This window comes from Canariomyces notabilis, assembly GCF_033297395.1.
Source record: "Canariomyces notabilis strain CBS 508.74 unplaced genomic scaffold N656scaffold_14, whole genome shotgun sequence".
NCBI classification, from domain to species: Eukaryota; Fungi; Ascomycota; class Sordariomycetes; order Sordariales; family Chaetomiaceae; genus Canariomyces; species Canariomyces notabilis.
This window is the reverse complement of record NW_027041836.1, coordinates 481,905-500,220: the sequence shown is the minus strand read 5'-3', so window position 1 is coordinate 500,220 and position 18,316 is coordinate 481,905. Positions and strand designations below refer to the sequence as shown.

Here is an 18,316-nt window from a genome sequence, read left to right as displayed (position 1 = left end):
CCTGGCCAGGGAAAGGACAAAATTTTGACCCAGCAACTGGAAGTGCACGAGTCTCCAACCATGCCCTGCACATGCCCTGCACATGCCCTGCGACTTCCAACAGCCCGAAGAATTTCGACAAGCCCACTGTGGCCCTGCCCTAAGGCTTCAAGATCTTAGCGTGCATCGACCAGAACCTCAAATTCACGGCGCAGCTGAACGCGTCTTTCAACTCTTACTACCCAGAGAAGCAAGCCACAGCAATTCTTATGACCATCCAGAGCGTGAAGTGGCAAGGGAATATGGGCAATCTGCAAACCTCGGTTCCGGCGCTGGGATAGGTCCAATAAGTTGGCAGCATCGCCATCAACAGCAGGGCGAGTCCGGGCGACTGCAACAGCCACATATCCCGTTCCTGCTTCCATTCATTATCGTCCTTCTCTTTCTCTGCAAGAACCGGACTTGAACTCCCAGGCTCTCACTCATTCATTCCACAATCGTTACTCTCATACAACCCGTTGAGGTGGCAGGAACGCTCGACCTACACTAACTTCATTCCACGGTCATTACCACACTCCTGTTCCAGCTCGGCGTTGGCACCGGTGTACACATTCATTCTCATTTTGGGCAAGAAAATTTGGCGGCGTTTTCGTTCCAGTCAGCAACTTAACTCATTTTATATGCTCCCAACTAGTATAAGCGTTTGGTCGGTCCTTCATTCATCTTGTCTTGCTTATAGACAAGCATCTGGTTATTTCGTCGATTCCATTCACTTTCGGTCGTTTTAAAGCCACTCTCCAATTCCCAGTCTTCTCCAGTTCTCCTTCTCGTCTCGTCACTCCTTCCATCGGCACTGGGTTCGCCGCCGCTTTCCAGCCACCGTTTTGGGCAGTCTTTAAAGTTTAAGCTAGACTCTTTGCAGTCTTCTCACTCATTGATCGGCTCACTCGCTACTGGGCACAATCACAAACCACTCGCTTACACTTACCGTGGACCTCCTTCAACTGCCTACTCACTCATTTTCACGAACTCACTCGCTACGCTACAACAACACTCATTTATACCAACTGGTTCTTGCCAATTCACTCGCTTACAAACTCGCTCTCACGAATTCACTCGCTTACAATCGCTCAACGTACATCATTGCCAACTCACTCGCTTACTTCACTCGCTCTTAACTGTCTCGCTGCAAGCGCCACCCGGTTGGACATACCATTTGCTTACAACTTCCACTCCCTTAGAGCAACTCACTCGCTTACCGACAACTACCCCCTCGGTCATACCAACTCATTCTCATCCATTGCTCGCTCACAACTCTCCCGCTTGCCGCTACCCCTGGTTTACAACTTCCGCTCGCTTACAAAAACTCACTTGCTCCAACTACAACTACTCACTCGCTCAGTCCCAACACACTCGCTCAATCCAAAGTTGCTCGATCAGTCCAAAGCCATTCGCTCAATCCAAGCCACTCGCTCAACAACTACTCACTCATTCATGCCAACTCACTTGCAATCCAAACCCGCTCACTCAACAACAACGCACTCGTTCATATCAACCACTCCCTCGCTCACGCAAACTCAATCGCTTACAACTCTATATCTGCCTCGGGAGCCGCCTCTACCACTCATTCTGTCAGTCGTTCAACCTTCAACCACTGCCTCGACGGCGTGGAATACTCCAGTCTTTACTTGATCTTTCTACCGTCACTCCTTTACAGCCACTTTTCTCGGTGTCGATGTCTTCACCGATTATCGTTCCTTAGTCCCGTTGTTCTTTCGACGCCACCTTCTCTCAAGTCCTTCGCAAAAATACCACGTCCGCTTCAAGCGCCATAATATACCTCCCGCTCGTTTGATCCCGCTCGTTCCATCAAGCTTAAATCAAGCTTCCAACCACGTTCGCTGCGTTCTCATCTACAGTCCCCGGGTTGTCTCTTTCCAGCCAGGTCGCTGCTTGACGCGAGTTGTTCAGCATTCGAGTATTTCTTCGGCTTCCACAGTCATTCTTCGGACATTCTTTCGACATCTCTCAAGTTGATCCAGTTCTCTCGTTTCCAGTTTGGATCGCTACTCTCAGTTTCGACTTTTGAGGTCGTTCTTTCAACATATTTTAAGCTGATCTACTTCTTTTGTTTATCTCTTGGATCAAAAACTTTCGGTTTTGGCCTTTCGAGGTCTCGGTCGGGCCATTGGTTTGCGCGAGCAGCTGTTCGTCTGACTTCACCCTCGGTCTCTACTCTCGCTCCTTGATTGACTATATTATCTCTCGTTGCTCGGTCGATGACACATTTCTCTCACTTCGCTCTTCCATTCATCATCGGCAGCTACCACGCTCTCTTCACATCTTGAGTCACTCACTCGTTTTAGTTCGTCTTTGCACCAGCTTTCTGTCACTCATTCCCTTAAATCCTGGATGTGTTTCTTGCATTTCGCTCGTCAGCATCTATATGTCGCTCCTAGTCGTTTTCCTTTTCTTATCCTTCTTGCTCAGGCATTCAGCCTTTCTGTATGAATAGAGGTTGCATATGGTTAGGCATATTTTGCGTTTGTATCCATAGAAGTGGGATAAGATCCAGGACAGGAGTTTGGAGTTTGCGGGGGCAATGGTGGGCATACAAATATATCGTGATTCCCTTTCCAAGACTTTGTCATGCCTGAATCTCATTGCCTGTGACTCGTACATGAAGGAGTTGCCATGAGGGCCAGGCATGACTCCTGATAGCAAACCTTGCCACCGGGAGTGTTCAGGGGCTATCAGTGACTCGCATGCTGTGAACATGTCAAGAGGACATAACGCTCAAATTGACAGGGACTATTCAATTAATTGATACCGTAGGCCTTTAGGCCTGCAATCACCTCGTTTGACATAAAAGCTACCAGGGACGAGGATAGTATTAGTAGGGTCCTCAGGGCTGCAAGGCCATATGTGAGAGTTGCGCTTCTCGGCAGCCCATAACGATTTGCTCAATCCATTCGACTCGCCTCCGGCATGAGAGTGAGCTCTAGAGTCACCGGCGCGGTGATGACACCGGCAAAAAGTGACATTTCGCTCGTGGCTTGGCGTGTGGGGCGTTGGGCATTGTACCTGTGGGTCGGGAGTGCTGGGTTTTCAGGGGGAGGAAGGCGTACTCGGCGTGGTGAGAGCACACCCGGTGCCAGCACGCTGCCCTGGGCTGCGTTTTGTCACCGGCTTCGTAGTGATAGAGTAGACCAAAACTCTGCGAATTGATTGGTTCGGAGGGTAATCGGGGGCCTGCATTAGCGTAGTACATTGCGTCTTGGCAAACTCCCGGTGATGGCATTTTGTACTAGAAGTATCGGCTGGAATGGCTGCCCAAAAGGGAAACGCGTGGCCATAAATTTGTCGATGCGCCAGTTTTCGGTACTTTGGTCGGGTACCCTTGGCGCTCGGTGACAGCACACCACGCCTCTATAGCACACCCTGAATCTCGTATCCAAACCCCGGAACCGGAGCTAAGCCTGGCAAACTTTCGCTTCATCCAAGTAAGCTGATGCCGCCAGTGAAATCCATAAGGTACTTTTGATGCTGCTGCGGTGTTTAGCACTCTGTTCAGTGAAATACAGACAATATACCCGTCGTAACTCGACTATAATGGTGGAGGAACAGCGGATCCGTACAACATAAACCAGAACCCGTAAACAACAACCAGGCGATCAGAACGTTTAACTACAGAGTGGCTTCCAAAAACACGGGTATTTTGTTAAGCTAAACACCCGTAAATTGGCTGTAGAACACGAACCACCCTTAACAATCTCTTAAGGAATAAGCCCATTTCCCTGCAAAACCTCTAACGCTTATGTACCCTGTCGCTGTTAGTGTTTTCGAAGAAGTTTGATTGGATAAAAAAACTTGGTGGAACTGAATATCCTGAACGGTAAGCGTTGGATATCCTGAATGGTAAGGTCACTGTCAAATCGGCTATTTGTAGTAGTTGTGGTTAAAGAGTATAGTTTTCCAATTACAGTAGTAGGAAGATACTATACTCGGCTGTGGTTGGCTTGAAGAATCCACGGGCGAGCGTCAGCGAGCCAACGCCGCTCGTGTAAACAGACTGCCCTGGCCATCTTATAGGCAAGCAAGATCCGTAGATGTGTTGACTCAAGTTTAAAAGGGGCACAAGTGGCCAAGTGCTGCAACCACAGCGCCAAATAAAGCTCCAGCCCCATCAATGCAGCTCAGAATAGCAGGACAACGGAGCAAACCATCCTTCCAAAGGACAACAATGGGCGACGGATTAATGACGTCAAACGGTGGAGAATTATGCGAGCATTACTCTTGATGCCTTGTCCTGGCGGAATTCCGGCCCTTTACCTACCTTCCTTGCTCTAGGCGGATCGGTAAACCCTCACATGCCACGAGTAGGTCTCTGTCGATACAATGCCTAAGGTCTTTAAGCCAACGTCACGGTTTCCTGACCACAAGAGCCCGGGACAAATGCTTTTCCCTGTTTTAGTATACACCGGGCAGCTCAAGGTCGATAAGGCAGTAACATAGCCCAGCTGTAGTACTGAAACGATCAAACACGACTCGATAAAGCCTTGTATTTGAACCCAGATTCCAACTCCAAGAAACTAGCCAGAGCAAGAAGGTCAAAATGCAATCTAAGGACGGTACAATGGGAACTTGTATAGACGAATGCCTCCCCTCGATTCCATTGTCCCCTCAGGCGATGATGCGGTGTGGGCCAATGATGCTCGGGTTGGTGATCATACTCTGAGGGAAAGGACGGACCTTCGAGCCAGGGCGGTTCTTGTTGTTCTGGAGAGGCTTGTTCCTCCACTTGCCCTTGCCCCTCAGGCCGGCTCTTCCCTTGCGCTTCGGGTAGGGTGTGCCCTTCTTGCCCCTCAGGCCGGCCAGCTTGCCCTTACCCTTCTTGCCCTTCAAGCCGCCCAGCCGGCCCTTGCCCTTGCCGAACGACTTGAACTCTCTATTCCCTCCGAAAGGTGGGCCCGGTTGGAAGGGCCTCGAAAGGCCGGGATTGAACATCATTGGATCACGCGCCACAACTTTTTTGGGGCCAGTGGGCTTGACGGAGATCTTGCTCTTCTGCTTTGGGGACTGTGGTCGTGGAAAGCCCCCGGGCCCGAACTGGAGGCATTGCTCGCCAGGACATGGATCACGCGCCTCAAGTTCGTGGGAGTCCTAGGGCAGGTAGTCAGCTCGTTAACGTTCTGTGGTCCTCCGCCAGGTGAAAACGTGGCAGATGTGTAAGGTGGTCGCACCTCTACATCTCTTTCCTCGACATCTCCTTCCTCCGGCACAGGGGCAGCCAAAGCCGGCACGGCAGCAAGACCAGCGGCCATTGCCAACGCACCCTGGTTAAAACAACATCATGTCAGCCGTATCTCTGAGGTAATTTGCCTCGATGGCCTATGTTGAGTACATACAGCATGACGCAGACCGAGGGCTCCAGTGCCAGGTGCAGAGAATCCGGCAACGGCGGTAGTGGCGCAGAGCCCGCCGGCAAGGACTTGAACGATGGTTGGGGCGTGCATTTTGACTCGGGTTTGAAGGGCAGGCCGGCAGCGCTTATTTCAAGACAGTGGAAATCCGGGTAGGTAGACTCTTTATTACAAGGCTAAACGAGTGTAAGTTGAAACGAGAGAACGTAGAGCGGACCGGCCGCTTGGAGTAAAGAACGTGGTAAAAGGAGTGGAAAGGACCGGGAAGGCGCTGCCTGAAAAAGTAGTCGGTGCTGGTGAGGAAGGATAGATCGGCGAGGACTGGAAGAAGACGATCTATTTATCATGGGCTGCCAGTGGTAAGGAGACCATTACCCCGTCATCCTCCAGTCCCCCCACTAGGTCCTCGGCTTGGTCAGATTCTCGGCCTGCTACCTAACCTACCTCGCAACTGAGATGAATAAGTTGCTGGGGTGTCCTCAGGCTGCCTGTTTTGCATAGACCAGGAAGAAGGATCAGGTCTCTGTGGTGCAGTGCTGGTGCAGCTGACGCCTTCAAACAGGGGGCTGGGAATGTAGCTATGTTGGTTTCGCGCCGCTCTCGGAGGCCGGGGCCAATGGATGCGGCTACAAGAGAGCCGAATCTAGCTTCAATCTGCGAATTACGAGACCAACTACCGGTCGTAGCAAGGATAAGTTCTAGACCACCAGGCCGCCCCAAATCCGCCGGGCGTTGGGTGAGAGAAACCTGTGCTGCGCCGCCACCAGCGTGCATATGCTGATACCTTCAAGCTGGCCTCGTTGGACGAGCTGAGTCAGCGGACTATAAACCACTAACGGCCGCCCTTGATCAAGCGAGTTTGGAATTACCTGAAGAAGATTCAATGCCGGCCCGAGACCCTGTGCTGTGCAGGTGCTTCACTACTTGGTAAGGTAGGTACCTTATCCTTGAAGTTGGCTCATTTTGTTGGTCGCAGCCTGGGATCTGAGATCGACTCGGACTTCTGCCCTGCAATGGCAGATAAGCGAGCTGCAATAAAGCTTGTTTGACCTGTTTATAGACTTATCCTGTACTGTGACCCTCGCTGTGGTCATGGACGGAAAGAGCGAGTTCGGTTTCGGTTGGGAACTCGATGGAGACTTCAAAGTTCAATCTCAATATTCGAGCCGTGCCTGACCTCTTGTGTCCCGCTCGCTCCTGCCTCCAGGCACAACCGAGGCTTTTCTCGACTCACCCTTCCCAAAGTGAAAATTTCCCGTCGTTTCTCACCTGCCCGGTCTTGACCCGCCCGGGCAGGTAGAGAACTCGACGGCAGTGCTTCGGAGACGTGGCCAATCCAACCGCAACGTCTAACTTGTCTTGTACAGGATATAAATCTCCCCAACAGGCCCGTCACTCGCCACATACATCCTCGAGTGGTCCGGATGCCAAGTGATACCTGTCGGCCGCAGGCAGGTACTTGACGAGCAAGAGCCCTCGTTCTGCGTCCACAGGATATCCGAATACCCCTTGGGATTGTCCGCAGACGCTACGGGCTCATAGCTGCTGTTGTCAAGCTTGCGGAACGGAATCTGGATGATCTTGTAGCCCGCTGCGGGCTGGCGATTCCACGACCCATGCAGCGACACGTACAGGTTGGTGAAGTCCTCGTTAAACTTGCCGTCAATAGGTGCGCTGTGCGCCTGCATTGTCAGCCTCGGCGGTATCGACCGCTCGGCGCACGCTGCGTCATTAAATGTCGAGTTGGGCGAGATCATGAACTGGTCTCCGACTTTGAAAGACTTGTCGGGTATTCCTGAAGGGTTGCCAACCGTCCAGCACGTCGGGTAGCCATACCACTGCTCGTTGGACTTGGCCGGGTCACCCACTGGTAGTGAGTCAGCGATGAACGATTCTTTTCCAAACTCGAAGGGTGCTGATGCTCACAATAATTCAGCTCCTCGGCCGGATTGTCAATGTGCACGTCAACCGACGTGCCTCCCGTGTTCCGGGTAAGCTGGTCTCCGCTGTTCTCGACTCCCCAAACCCTATTTGACCAAATCAGTCAACAGTTTCAACCATGAAATCTACGAAGCGTTGGTGTACTGACATGTTATTGCCGTCGAATATGATGCCAACCTCATTCCGCAGGCCGTAGCCGAGATACCATCCCTGAGTGTTGTAAGTGTACCCGCCAGACGGCGTCTTTGACAGGTCAAACACCTTGACGATGGCTCGACTAGTCTCCTTCATGATTGCCGGCCCGTCAATATTGCCTTCGGACCCAAGGGACACAATCAGCAAGTTCGGATTATTTGGCGGAACAGCAAGCGTCCGCGCTTTATGACCTCTAGGGTTCATGCCCCTGACAACAACCGTCTGGCCCGTCGCCGTCATGGTTGTTGCGTCATAACTGTACGACCACGCCGTTGGCATGGCGCTGACGTACGCCGTTTTGCCGTCCGGGCTCAGCGCGAGCCCGTGGTTTAGCTGGACATTCTCGATCACCGTCTTGCTCGCGGTGATGCAGCCGTCGGCGCCGATTGTGTGTGCCGTGAGTCCCTTGCCGGCTTCGAGTACGAGCAGATGCCCCTCCGTGTCAAATAGGACGGTACGCGGTTTTGACAGGCCCGTGGCCAGCAGCGTGTACCTCCATCCCTCAGCGGCGGTGAGGCTGTAGCTCGACGTAGCTGTAACGCCAGGGCAGGAGCTTGGAATTGGTACAGCAGCCTGGAGAGGCTGGCCAGCCCCTTTAGCGAAGCCTATCACATTTTCAAGTCAACCAGCTGTTATGACAGTTTCGAAGGTACTGAGTCGTCATGCAGAGAAGGCATACCTGAGCAAAAGACGGCAGGTGCCGCGGCTAGAATTATTGCACACCAATACATCTCAACCGTGATCGAGTTTGTCTCGCCCTGCTCACCAAGTCTTCTCAGTCTTCTGAGACCTTGCGGCTTAAGTAGCACGGTCTTATCGGTAAGAACCTGTTGTAGTATTACTTGACGTAGGGGGTCAACATTACCCGTGGCCTCAACTTATCTGCCTCGTAAGTCATAATGCTGTCTTATCTTCACCTCCTCTGGATGAATGCGTATAGAGTTCGCTTGCGGAAAATTCGGTACTTGTCCATTTGGAGGGTTCAATACTAGTCGTACCCCAGTGCTTCAGGTCGCAACGCCGTGGTCAATCATAAACGATCCAATGCCGGTATCCCAGATCCTGGCCAAGCCGGATGATTTGCCGAGCACGGGATGCCATAGGTCGGGCCAGTTGTCTACCGGACTCTCCGCTACCTCACCGTATGCTACCAAATATGAAAGAGGAACCAGGTGGCTGGTTCCCGAGCAGTCCGGTAAGAATGCCTGTCGGGGAGCTAGGTAATTCAGGGTTCACCTTTCTATGAAGGAATGTACAGTCCAGCTGTATCCTTGGTGTGGCTGCGTAGCGTAACTCATTGAGGCTTTTCCATCTCATATTGGATCAGTTCCATTGCTTCCTTCGCGGTTTTGATCTCGCCTCGCCAGCAGGCATTGATAACCTGTCCGCAACGAACGGCTTGTACGTCTGGAAACATTAGCCGAGAATATCTAGTCTCAACCTCATCGTCAGGGAGGTCGTTGTAGGGCTGCTCGCCAGTCATGATCTCATAAATAGTGGAGCCGAGGGCGAACAGGTCGGTCCTGACGGTTGACGCGTCATCCCACGACCGTGGTAGACAGAATCTAGTGCCCTCGATGGCAGACCCCAATATTCCATCGAAGGATATGATCCCGAAAAATCGATGATCTTGAGACGGGAGTCGGAATCGAGCAGGAAATTTTCCGGCTTGACATCGCAGTGAATGATGCCATGAGAATGGAGGACGTGAAGGGCTTCGGCAGCGTCGTAAACCCATTGCAATTTCTGGGAAACGGTGATACTTGAGCTCAATTTCTTGATATGCTCTCGCAAGTTACCCCTTGGCATGTAGGGGAGGAAGAGCCCATCTTCGGGAGAGTATTTGATGACTTGTAGCAAGCGGTCGTGTCGCGGAAGCCTTTTGTATATTTGAAACTCGCGTTCTAGGTCCCGCAAACTTTGTTTTCGCGTCTCAACATTGGGATAGGCGCATTTTCTGACGTTCCCACAGGGCATGAGCTCTATCAGGCCGGTGCTTCCGCCAGACACCACGTTCTGTTGCTCAACCGCGGGCGTTAGCAAAGATGCGATTGTTGATGTGTCCTACCAGCTATCTCTGGTAGTTCATAACCTCATACTCAGATGGCAGCTTACGTTCCGGTTAATCATGTTTCGAAGGGCTGCGTGCAAAAGTCACGTTGCAACAGTGACACGTTGACTTGACAACCTGCAAGTTGAAGCGGTCAAGCAGCTTGCCAATGGTGAAGGCGCCAGCCTAGACCCACGTACAGGCGGAAAACTGCTGGTTAGGTATGTACAGTACAAGTGAAACTGGAGGTGTCCTCAAGCTTTACATAGGTATCTCATGACAATTGAACATTCGGCCCTCCCCATTCCCTCGCTGATCCAACAATGAAGACCCTCTATCTACATAGAACTCGACAGAACCACCCGCTAATAAATACTTCATCACATCATAGTCTAGTATCGACAATCGCCGTCTCTCTCATATGAACCACTTCCATACATATCAACGAGCCCCGCGCTTGCCAAACAACCAACATATCCTAACATCATAACATGCCCATCAAATCATGAAACCCCCTTCCTCCATACCAACGTCATCAATTACCCTTCCAACGGCCCCTGCCTCAAACATAGGCGCGATGGTGGGAATGCGAGCTCCTCCTGCTCCTGCTCCCGCCGCGGTGATGGCTGCTGTGCCTGCTGTGTCTGCTATGGCTCCTGCGGCGCTCAACCACGTAAGCACGCTCGCTCTTGGCGGCGCGGTCACCGTGGATCCAGGCGAGGGCCGAGGTGATGAAGAAGAAGATGCAGTTCATGATGCCCAGCGCAAAGCTGGCCTTGAGCATGCCGCACGTCTTGTCGAGGCTGACGTCGAGGCTGCCAATGCGGGCGCTGCCAAAGATGCCAAAGTCGATGTCGACCTGGGATCCCGCCGTCACGCTGGTGCAGTCGAGGTTGGAGACAAAACGCAGGTAGTAGACTCCCGCAATGAGGGCGCCCACAAAGGCCAGGTCGACCAGTCCGACAAACTGCGCGTGCGCCGACGACCGGTGGTAGCTGAAGAGGGTGAACATGGCCCACGCGAGCGCCAGCACCGACACGACAAAGAGCACCAGAATGTAAGAGGGTGTCACCATGTTCGCCTCCACGTAGCCGTTCACGAACCAGGCCAGCATACCCATTACGGGGATCTGTTGTGTGTGCGTGCAGCGGTTAGCTCGCGCTCGCCGCCGGTGATGTGAGGATGAGAATGCGGGGTGTGCACTGTACGCGGGCAACTTGAAAAGTGCCGCTCATCAGCGCTTGCGAACTTACCAAGGTGACGATCTCGGCGAAGCGCCAGAACGTGAATAAGATTGCGAACAACATCTTTGCAGTTTTGAACGCGATGCGCGCGTTGTATTTTTGTGTGGTATTTACTGAGTTCGACACTTATAAGCCTCCGTAGGCGATTCTTGTATCTTGTCGTACGCTTTGTCGTGGTGGTATGATATTCACCAAAATTGGGTTTTTGTCGCCGTGGACAACTGACTAATATACCTTGTCGCCGTCGAGTTTAGAAAGTTCAAACTTGGGCACGCTGGCAATGTGAGCGAACAATGCGCCCGACCGGGACAATCGGAACGGCTTTGGGTGCCTTACAAGTGAATGCCCGGAGTCTCGGATTTCGCGGTGAGAGAGTGCCACCAACCACGCTCGAGTTTTGACGGAGCAGTGGATTGAACGATCGAGATGCTTCCGTGTAGTACCCTCCTTCAGCGACCTCTGTGGCTTGGCTTCAGGTACACGTGGTGGGTCAGGCCACGCCTCACCACTGACTCTTGCTCAACGAAGGATGGCGCTTTTGATGTGCAGATAAGGGTGCTCTTCTTGCGTCTAGTGTAAGGCTGGATGCACAACACTTTAGTATGACGTCTGTCGTGATCGTCCGAATACCTAGTTGAGATCTACGGGATACTGCAGGTCCCGATGGAGCCAGCAGTGGAGAGGGGTTCTGTTGGCGCGGTAACAGGCCCAGGCACCAACTTCACCAAGTCTCCACCAAGGTGGAGCCGAATCCACGGCAAAAACGTGGCAGGCGATGTTCAGACGATCCGCAAATCGGGCAGATAGGAAACTTCCACCAGCGCAGCAACCATTCTTTCATCAAAGCAATATCCAGGGAGAACGCAGCATTTGTGCTTAGCAAACCGACGACTTGTATCGTTGCGATGATTGGGAGCAAACGACCAAGAAAATCAGAAGGCTGGCAGCCAATCATTGCTCACCCTGACTGCACAGTGCATGCTCACCGCGTTGCTCACCTGCCCCGCCATCACCTTAAAATCATCAAAATCCAGATGGCTGGCAGCAGTCGGCAACAAACAGAACTGACTTCCCAGAACCCTTTTAGATGACTAACTACTCGATACCTCATAGCATACCTATTATGAAGATAAGTACTTTTATGGCTAATCTGTACAAAAGAAGAGAGAGCAAACAGTACCATCCTCCACCAACCCCAATCATCAAGCCATCATCACGGCGCATGCTGGTCAATGACATCCAGATCATCAAAATCCCGAATAACCGGGCCTGGGCTTGGGCTGTGACTGTTAGATCCCGAGCCCGTGCCGGACCGACCGCCGTCACGATTGAACAGCGGCTGTGGCAATGGCAACGACCGGTCCGCCGCCCACGATCCACGAGCCGAGGGCCCTCGACTATCCTGTCCGAGTCCCGCTCTGCTACTGCGCTTAGAGTTTGACCCGCTCCGATCCTCCCGATCACCCCTGGTTCGCCTGTCCGGAACTTGTCCCTGACGATCCTGATCTCTATCCCATCCACTCTCCGTTCCTAACCGCACCGCGCTGTTGAACGCCGTGGCAAACCCCTCCCCTTCGTCATCATCCATCAGTTCGTCCAGAACCAGGAACGCGCTGCTACCCTGTCTATACCCGTTGTTGTTGTTGTGGTTGTTGTTATTCCAGTTCTGGCTGCTACTGCCGCCGCCGCCCATCTGCTGCTCGTAGCGTCCCGGCGGCGGCCTGGCATGCGCATGGGCATGATGAGCATGGTACTGCTCCTCCTCCTCGACAGGGTCGATATACCTCCTCCCTCCACCACCAACAGCAGGCGAGACCATGTGATGATGATGAGCGACGGCAGAGTTGCTGTTGTTTTCGCGTCCTGGCCGACGGCCGCGGTGTCTTGCCGGGACAGAGGGGAAAGGAGGCGAGGTGGGCGACATGGAGGAGGAGCAGTCGCTCTCGTGCGACGAGTATGCCGCTGACGCCGTCAGGCTGGTGGGTGCCGAGCTGCTGCTGGTGCTTGTGGCCGCCGTGTAGACGCTGCTGGCGGTGTGTGCGGTGCTCGTTGGAGTCGGCGGCAGTGCCGAGGTCGGGGCGCTGCCGGCGGCCGAGGGCGTCGTCCGGATGCTGCTGTTGCTCCGGTGCGCCGAGCGGCTTGTCGTGCTGATGCTAGTGGCGCTCGGCGGCGGCAGGGGTAGCTTTTTGTGCTGCGGCATCGGGAAGGGGTACTTCTTGCCTCGGTAGCCGTACGCGCGGACGGGGCTTGCGTCGCCGCCGCCGCCTTCCTCGGCCGAGCTTTCGGCGCCGCTGGTGTTGGCATTGGAGGCACTCCTGGACCCTGCGCTCCACGTTGCTGGGACGGTCCAGCAGTGAGATAACTCGTGCGTGGCTTCGGGGAACGGGTTGTGGTGACGGTGACGGTGGGCATCGTGGTGGCTGCTGGATTTCCACGGCGGCATCTTGGCACCCTTCAGGCGCGGCGAGAGGTGGTAGGCTACGCCGTCGCGGTAGCGCACGTTGGGCGCGTCGACCGAGATACTGGCGAGCGTCTGCAGGACGCCGTAGATGAGCACCCATCGGCCCAGGCGGGCAGTAGCCGGGTCAACATCGCCGATGCGGTCGGCCTTCTCGAATTTCCCAAAGGCGTCGATGAGGTTCGAGTGGGTAGATTCCGAGCCTAGGACGTATATGTTGGTCGCTTCGGCATACGCCAGCTGTATACGCCGCTCCATTGCCCCGCTCCTGCCGGTACCGCCTCCTCCTGCGCCGCTGGTTGCGTTCCTCTTGTTCGACTTGGCGCCGAAGATACCGCTTGCCGAACCATCCTTGCTCAGGTTGTTGGTGTCCGCTAACGGAGGGATGGATTCCGGCACCAGCGGATAGGGGTAAGGAATGTGTGGGAACCGGTTCTTATTGTCAAACTCGATGAGCATGTCGGTCATGGGCACCTCGGGCCGGTCAGCCTCGAACGCTCGGTTTCCGCTCTCGCTCACCAGCATCCACTTCCGACCTGGTCTGGCCTCGGACCCGTCCCACACAATATCCCTGTTGACCAAGTAGTCATACAGGGCCGCAAAGTCCCTTTGCAGTGTCTGGGCCACCGTCCTTGTCAGCCAGACTTCCTCCTCCCCATCGTCCCCGCCATGGGCAATGCCAATGGCCGGCTGGCCGGGTGCCTGCCGCGGCGGCGGCGGCGGCCATGACCCAAATTCTCGTGTGTAATATTGCACAAAGAACATTTGCAGCCTGTCAGCCGCAGCCTTGGCCGGGGATACCCCGACAGGCCCGCTCGCGTTGGCAGGAATGGCGACAGACGATGGCCACATGCTGCTGTACTGGAACGCCGCCAGCCGTTCCTCTGCGGCTTGGACCCGCAGCTGCGTCTCGAGGTAGGCTCGCTCGAGGAGAGTCCGAGTGATTGGTGTGACATGGTGGAAGTCGGCACATTTCTCAAGCCGAGAATACATGCCGGCGCAATGCAGAAAACTCTCACACCACCCTTCTTCCCACCGGATGTCGCTGCCCTCGCTCCAAGCCAAGAGGCTAACGGCCGTCTCGGGGTCGTTGCGAACATCGTCAATGCCACGCGCCGCGAGATAGTCGAGGATCGTGCCCACATTGTCAGCGTCCGGCTGCATGTACATCTCTAAGCGAGAGAAGAGGTCCGCTAGCGCCTGGTGCAGGGACAAGCCGACCAGGGAAGCGTGGTACAATAAGGCAAAGATATTCCGGGTGGTGATGACGTCCCGCACTTGGTCGAGTCTGGTCATGTGGGTGGGTACGGGGAAGTACATCTCGTACGAGATTTGCCCGTCCATCTCCCGGAGACTGCTGTCCTGTGAAATAGGCGGTGTTGGCTCCCTACTGTGGCCAAACTCGGCTGGGCCAAGATGCTGTTGATGCCTATACGAACCATGGTGTTGCAGCATTGGCGGCGCGCCGGGAGGAGACGTGGGCATATGAATGTCCTCTTCTGTTGAGCCCTCCCGCAGGAGAGTGATGAGGAATCGAGATTCCGTAGCCTCAATGACGTGCGACGAGAGCCGAAAAGAAGGTTCCGGTCGGGGCGACTGGCCTCGATAGCCAAAGAAGACAAGCACATCTCCGTTCGGGTCCCATAATTCCGGGTCTTTTCTCAACTTGTTCCACCGTTGCACCGGCCGCCCGCCACCGATCCAACGCTTGACATGGAAGGCGTTGACGACATCGAACACGGTGGATGGCTTGTTTGCGATCTGCGACGGCGACATCAAGCCACCCCTCTCATCCCACGGCACATCAGGGCTCAGGGGTGTTCCTCCCTGGTACCCCACAGGTGGCACGTCCGGCTCATATTCTTCGTCAATGGGCTCTCGAGAGTGACTTGCCGGGGCGAAGGTTGGCCGTACAGTTGCCGCGGATTGCGGTCTAAAGTCGAGGACGGCGTCGGTATCATGACCCTTTTTGTCCTTTTTCTTGAAGGTGAAGGCTTTCACCAGTCCTTTGCGCACTTCGTCACTTTTCTTGTCTAGGGCAGACCTCAGGCCCGACTTCTCGATGCCTGACACGTCTTCGGTCTTGATGACGGGTCGTCTGGCACGGGCATATGCAAAGTCATCGAGAGGTCTGTGCAAGTGCGACGTTGTTGCGCCGTCCCTCCGCCCATCCACACTGGATCCGCTTTGGCTCCCGCTGCTCTGGTTCCCGTAACCGGCTATCCCGTTGTGGTAGGCTAGCGTCTCATCCTCCCGGGCGGGCTCCGAGAACTTGAGAAAGCGCGCGTTCGTTGTACCGACCCCGGTGACATCCCTCTCCCGCTCCCGGTCCTGACGCAAGCCAGGCACGCCTCCGACAGGGTAGTCGCTGAGCGTCGCATTATCGGAACTGGCGCTCGACTTGGCCCGGCCGCGAGCATCGGCGCTCTTCTCGCCTGGCTTTGTCTCGGTGATCTTTTTGCGCACGTAGGCGCTGCGGCCCGACATTATCACTCAGTAGGTCCCTCCCTAGAGGTGCGCAGCGGCTCGCCAGGTTGGATCCCTGAGCCGGATTCCCGTGTTTAAGTTGTCTTGAACTCTTGACTCGACGTCAACGAAGCATCCCGGTCATTGGGAAGATCTGCGGTTCGTGTCTCTTGATGTTGCGGACCGAAAGCAGCTGTTCCAGTTGTTTCTTTTGCCGGGAAGGGTACCTTTGGGGCTGCTTGCGCCGCGGTTGATGCCGCACTCGCCACTCACGGTCTGGACGCAAGGATCAAGCCGTCTTATGCGGCACATACAGCAATGTTAGGCGCGCTGGCGGCATATACTTGGAAGAAACTGAAGTAAGTGTTGAGAACTGCCGATTCTCGACGGCACTGTGTTGCACGAAGCGATGCAAGGCGGCGGCAAGGTTCCGCGACCGTTGCGCCCCGCTCAGAGGGGACGTATGGGATAGGTAAGCAGGAAGCAAGCAGATGTTCGTAAGGGGTCCAAAGACCGGAGATGTTTGGATAACTCTCTATTTCTGAGAAATTTTGCAGACGGGAAAGCAATATCTGAAGACCCAACACAAAACCGGGCTTACAGGCCTCTCCTTCCTCCCCGTGGCGGCATACCGTCACACGCTAGCGTCCTGCAATGCTGATTTTCGCGCTTCTCTTTTCCAGGCCAACTGCATAGACGATGGGACCAAAGCCGTTTTCTCGGGTCCAATACCGCAGTATCCCAAAGCCTCATTCGCCCACGGTGTCCTAGTACTGATACCTGGTCGAGATACCGTGATGGGCAGCTTCCAGTATCGGCCTATCAGCCGTTGTACAACGCCGATTGGTTGCTACCGGAGCTTCCGAGAGATTGGTACTGGTGATCTTGTGAGATCGGGGTCTTTGCCGTGGAGAAAGTGAGAGCAAAGAAAAGTCAGTACGACGTGCCCGGGCAAATCAGCGAGTGAGACGGCACGTCGATCGATAAAGAAAGTGTTATCCTCCAAAAGTCGTCCTTCATGCGAGAACGGCGAGTGAAGAGGCTTGGCTCAATATAGAATAGGGGGTTGCTGAACGCAAGAAGAAAACAACGCCGGCTTGGATTTGCTTGGGATCATTGAGGATGGTCCGCTAATCCGCCAAGCCTGCAGCTTCCACTGCAAGACGCGCACTAACGCGGCTGTGGGACCCCTGCGAATCAGGCCAGCGACAGGGGTTGTGAGTGGAGGAGCTGATAAGGGACAGACGTCCCTCGCGGGATGTGTAATGCCTATTATTGGAAGGGAACATCTGTTTGTAAGACGGTTTGCAATACCGATACGGCGATACCACTGTCGACGTACAATCGATGTGGCATATGATGGAGGTGATTTTCGTGCCTTTGTTAGTAGAGCCGCTCCCGCGGTGATTCATGTCCTGGCCAGACTCTCAAATGGCGGAAGATCTGAATATCAGGGGTACTTGTATGTACTTGTACAGTACATACATACATACGGATATGTATATGGGGCACCTGCTCGCCCCAATGACGCCAACTTAGGGATGGCTTGCCTCAACGCAAGGGGCTGACGTTGAAATCGAGTTCCCGTTCCTACCTCGGTTGTATGTAGCATACAGCCTGGATGGTAAGATGACAGTCAGCCTCGCTTGCGATGAAATCAGATGAACTCGAATCGCAGTGGATCACGTCCCGTCGGTGAGACGATCTGGAGCAATTGCATGTATTGCACTGTACAGTACATACATACCAGATAGGTACAATTCCTAAGGTATGTACATACAGTACCTGTATACTACGGATACACAGCAGTATACTACCTTTAACCTGAAATGAAATGCAAGGTGTTGTGGTGGCACAGACCTCCTATTTCTTAGGTGCTGCTGCGTCTCTAACGTCAACCGTTGGATCCATGATGCCGTCACAGTAGCAGTGATAGTTCGGTTGTTTGAGTCCAAAGTCTGGGGTAACGTTAGGGTGTCAAGTCTACTGCTTGCACCGAAACATTGAAGTTATAATTCCAGGCCATATGGGCCTGCCTTGAGCCACGACCGGGGATTTTTCTCTCGCCATCTGGTTCGAGGGAGAAGATGGCTTGTTCCTGGTTCGAGACTGGACACGGCCTGGGTACCCGATAAGTGGCTTGTACATACGCCAGATACGGTAGGTATTGTAGGTAGGGTTCATGTTACCTACAGTAGCAGCCTAATACTCGCCAGGGGTATCTGATGCGAGGCCCTCGCTTACAAGCCTTGACTGCATAAAGTACCTTCCCAAAAGTCGTTTTTCCACTCATCCTAGGGCCGGGAAGGTTGCCTCGCCAGGATAAATCATAAACTCGGTCCCAACGAGCCGGATTCATCGCGAGGGACGGCCATTGAGAGCTGTTATCCGTCTTTATCCTATCTGTGTTGCTACGAAAAAGTACCTTACCTACTGAATGCTACTGTTGGTAGCAGTCAAAAGAGCAACTTGAACGCTTCCTCCTGGTACTACTTGGTTGTTACTAGTTGGGGCAGTATCTGCTTACGTTGTCCGGAATTTCACCAGATCTTCAGCTCAA

General features: G+C 54.0%; 5 protein-coding genes across 5 annotated transcripts; all 5 read right to left on the bottom strand.

Annotated features, from left to right (window-relative positions):
- Nucleotides 1–4,662: 4,662 nt before the first annotated feature.
- N656DRAFT_769295 (uncharacterized protein) lies at nt 4,663–5,495 on the bottom strand (the record flags this gene model as incomplete). The annotated part of the gene is made up of 3 exons (XM_064813691.1): nt 4,663–5,142; nt 5,223–5,315; nt 5,388–5,495. 3 exons carry the CDS (start codon nt 5,493–5,495, stop codon nt 4,663–4,665), a joined length of 681 nt encoding a protein of 226 aa, XP_064669238.1.
- Nucleotides 5,496–6,751: 1,256 nt separating this feature from the next.
- N656DRAFT_790293 (soluble quino protein glucose dehydrogenase) lies at nt 6,752–8,269 on the bottom strand (the record flags this gene model as incomplete). Its single annotated transcript, XM_064816872.1, has 4 exons — nt 6,752–7,269; nt 7,329–7,429; nt 7,492–8,143; nt 8,218–8,269. The coding sequence occupies 4 exons, from the start codon at nt 8,267–8,269 to the stop codon at nt 6,752–6,754; spliced, it is 1,323 nt and encodes a 440-aa protein (XP_064669237.1).
- A 286-nt stretch (nt 8,270–8,555) lies between these two features.
- On the bottom strand, nt 8,556–9,668 carry N656DRAFT_807789 (kinase-like protein; the record flags this gene model as incomplete). The annotated part of the gene is made up of 3 exons (XM_064818351.1): nt 8,556–9,111; nt 9,213–9,554; nt 9,654–9,668. 3 exons carry the CDS (start codon nt 9,666–9,668, stop codon nt 8,833–8,835), a joined length of 636 nt encoding a protein of 211 aa, XP_064669236.1. The 3' UTR covers nt 8,556–8,832.
- Nucleotides 9,669–9,743: 75 nt separating this feature from the next.
- Nucleotides 9,744–11,183, bottom strand: N656DRAFT_146872 (uncharacterized protein). Its single transcript, XM_064808650.1, has 2 exons — nt 10,842–11,183; nt 9,744–10,717 (listed from the first exon to the last, which is right to left on the bottom strand). Exons 1-2 carry the CDS (start codon nt 10,893–10,895, stop codon nt 10,151–10,153), a joined length of 621 nt encoding a protein of 206 aa, XP_064669235.1. The 5' UTR covers nt 10,896–11,183; the 3' UTR covers nt 9,744–10,150.
- An 862-nt stretch (nt 11,184–12,045) lies between these two features.
- N656DRAFT_837638 (uncharacterized protein) lies at nt 12,046–15,777 on the bottom strand (the record flags this gene model as incomplete). The annotated part of the gene is made up of 3 exons (XM_064818833.1): nt 12,046–12,118; nt 12,275–13,585; nt 13,670–15,777. 3 exons carry the CDS (start codon nt 15,775–15,777, stop codon nt 12,046–12,048), a joined length of 3,492 nt encoding a protein of 1,163 aa, XP_064669234.1.
- Between the last annotated feature and the right edge of the window lie 2,539 nt (nt 15,778–18,316).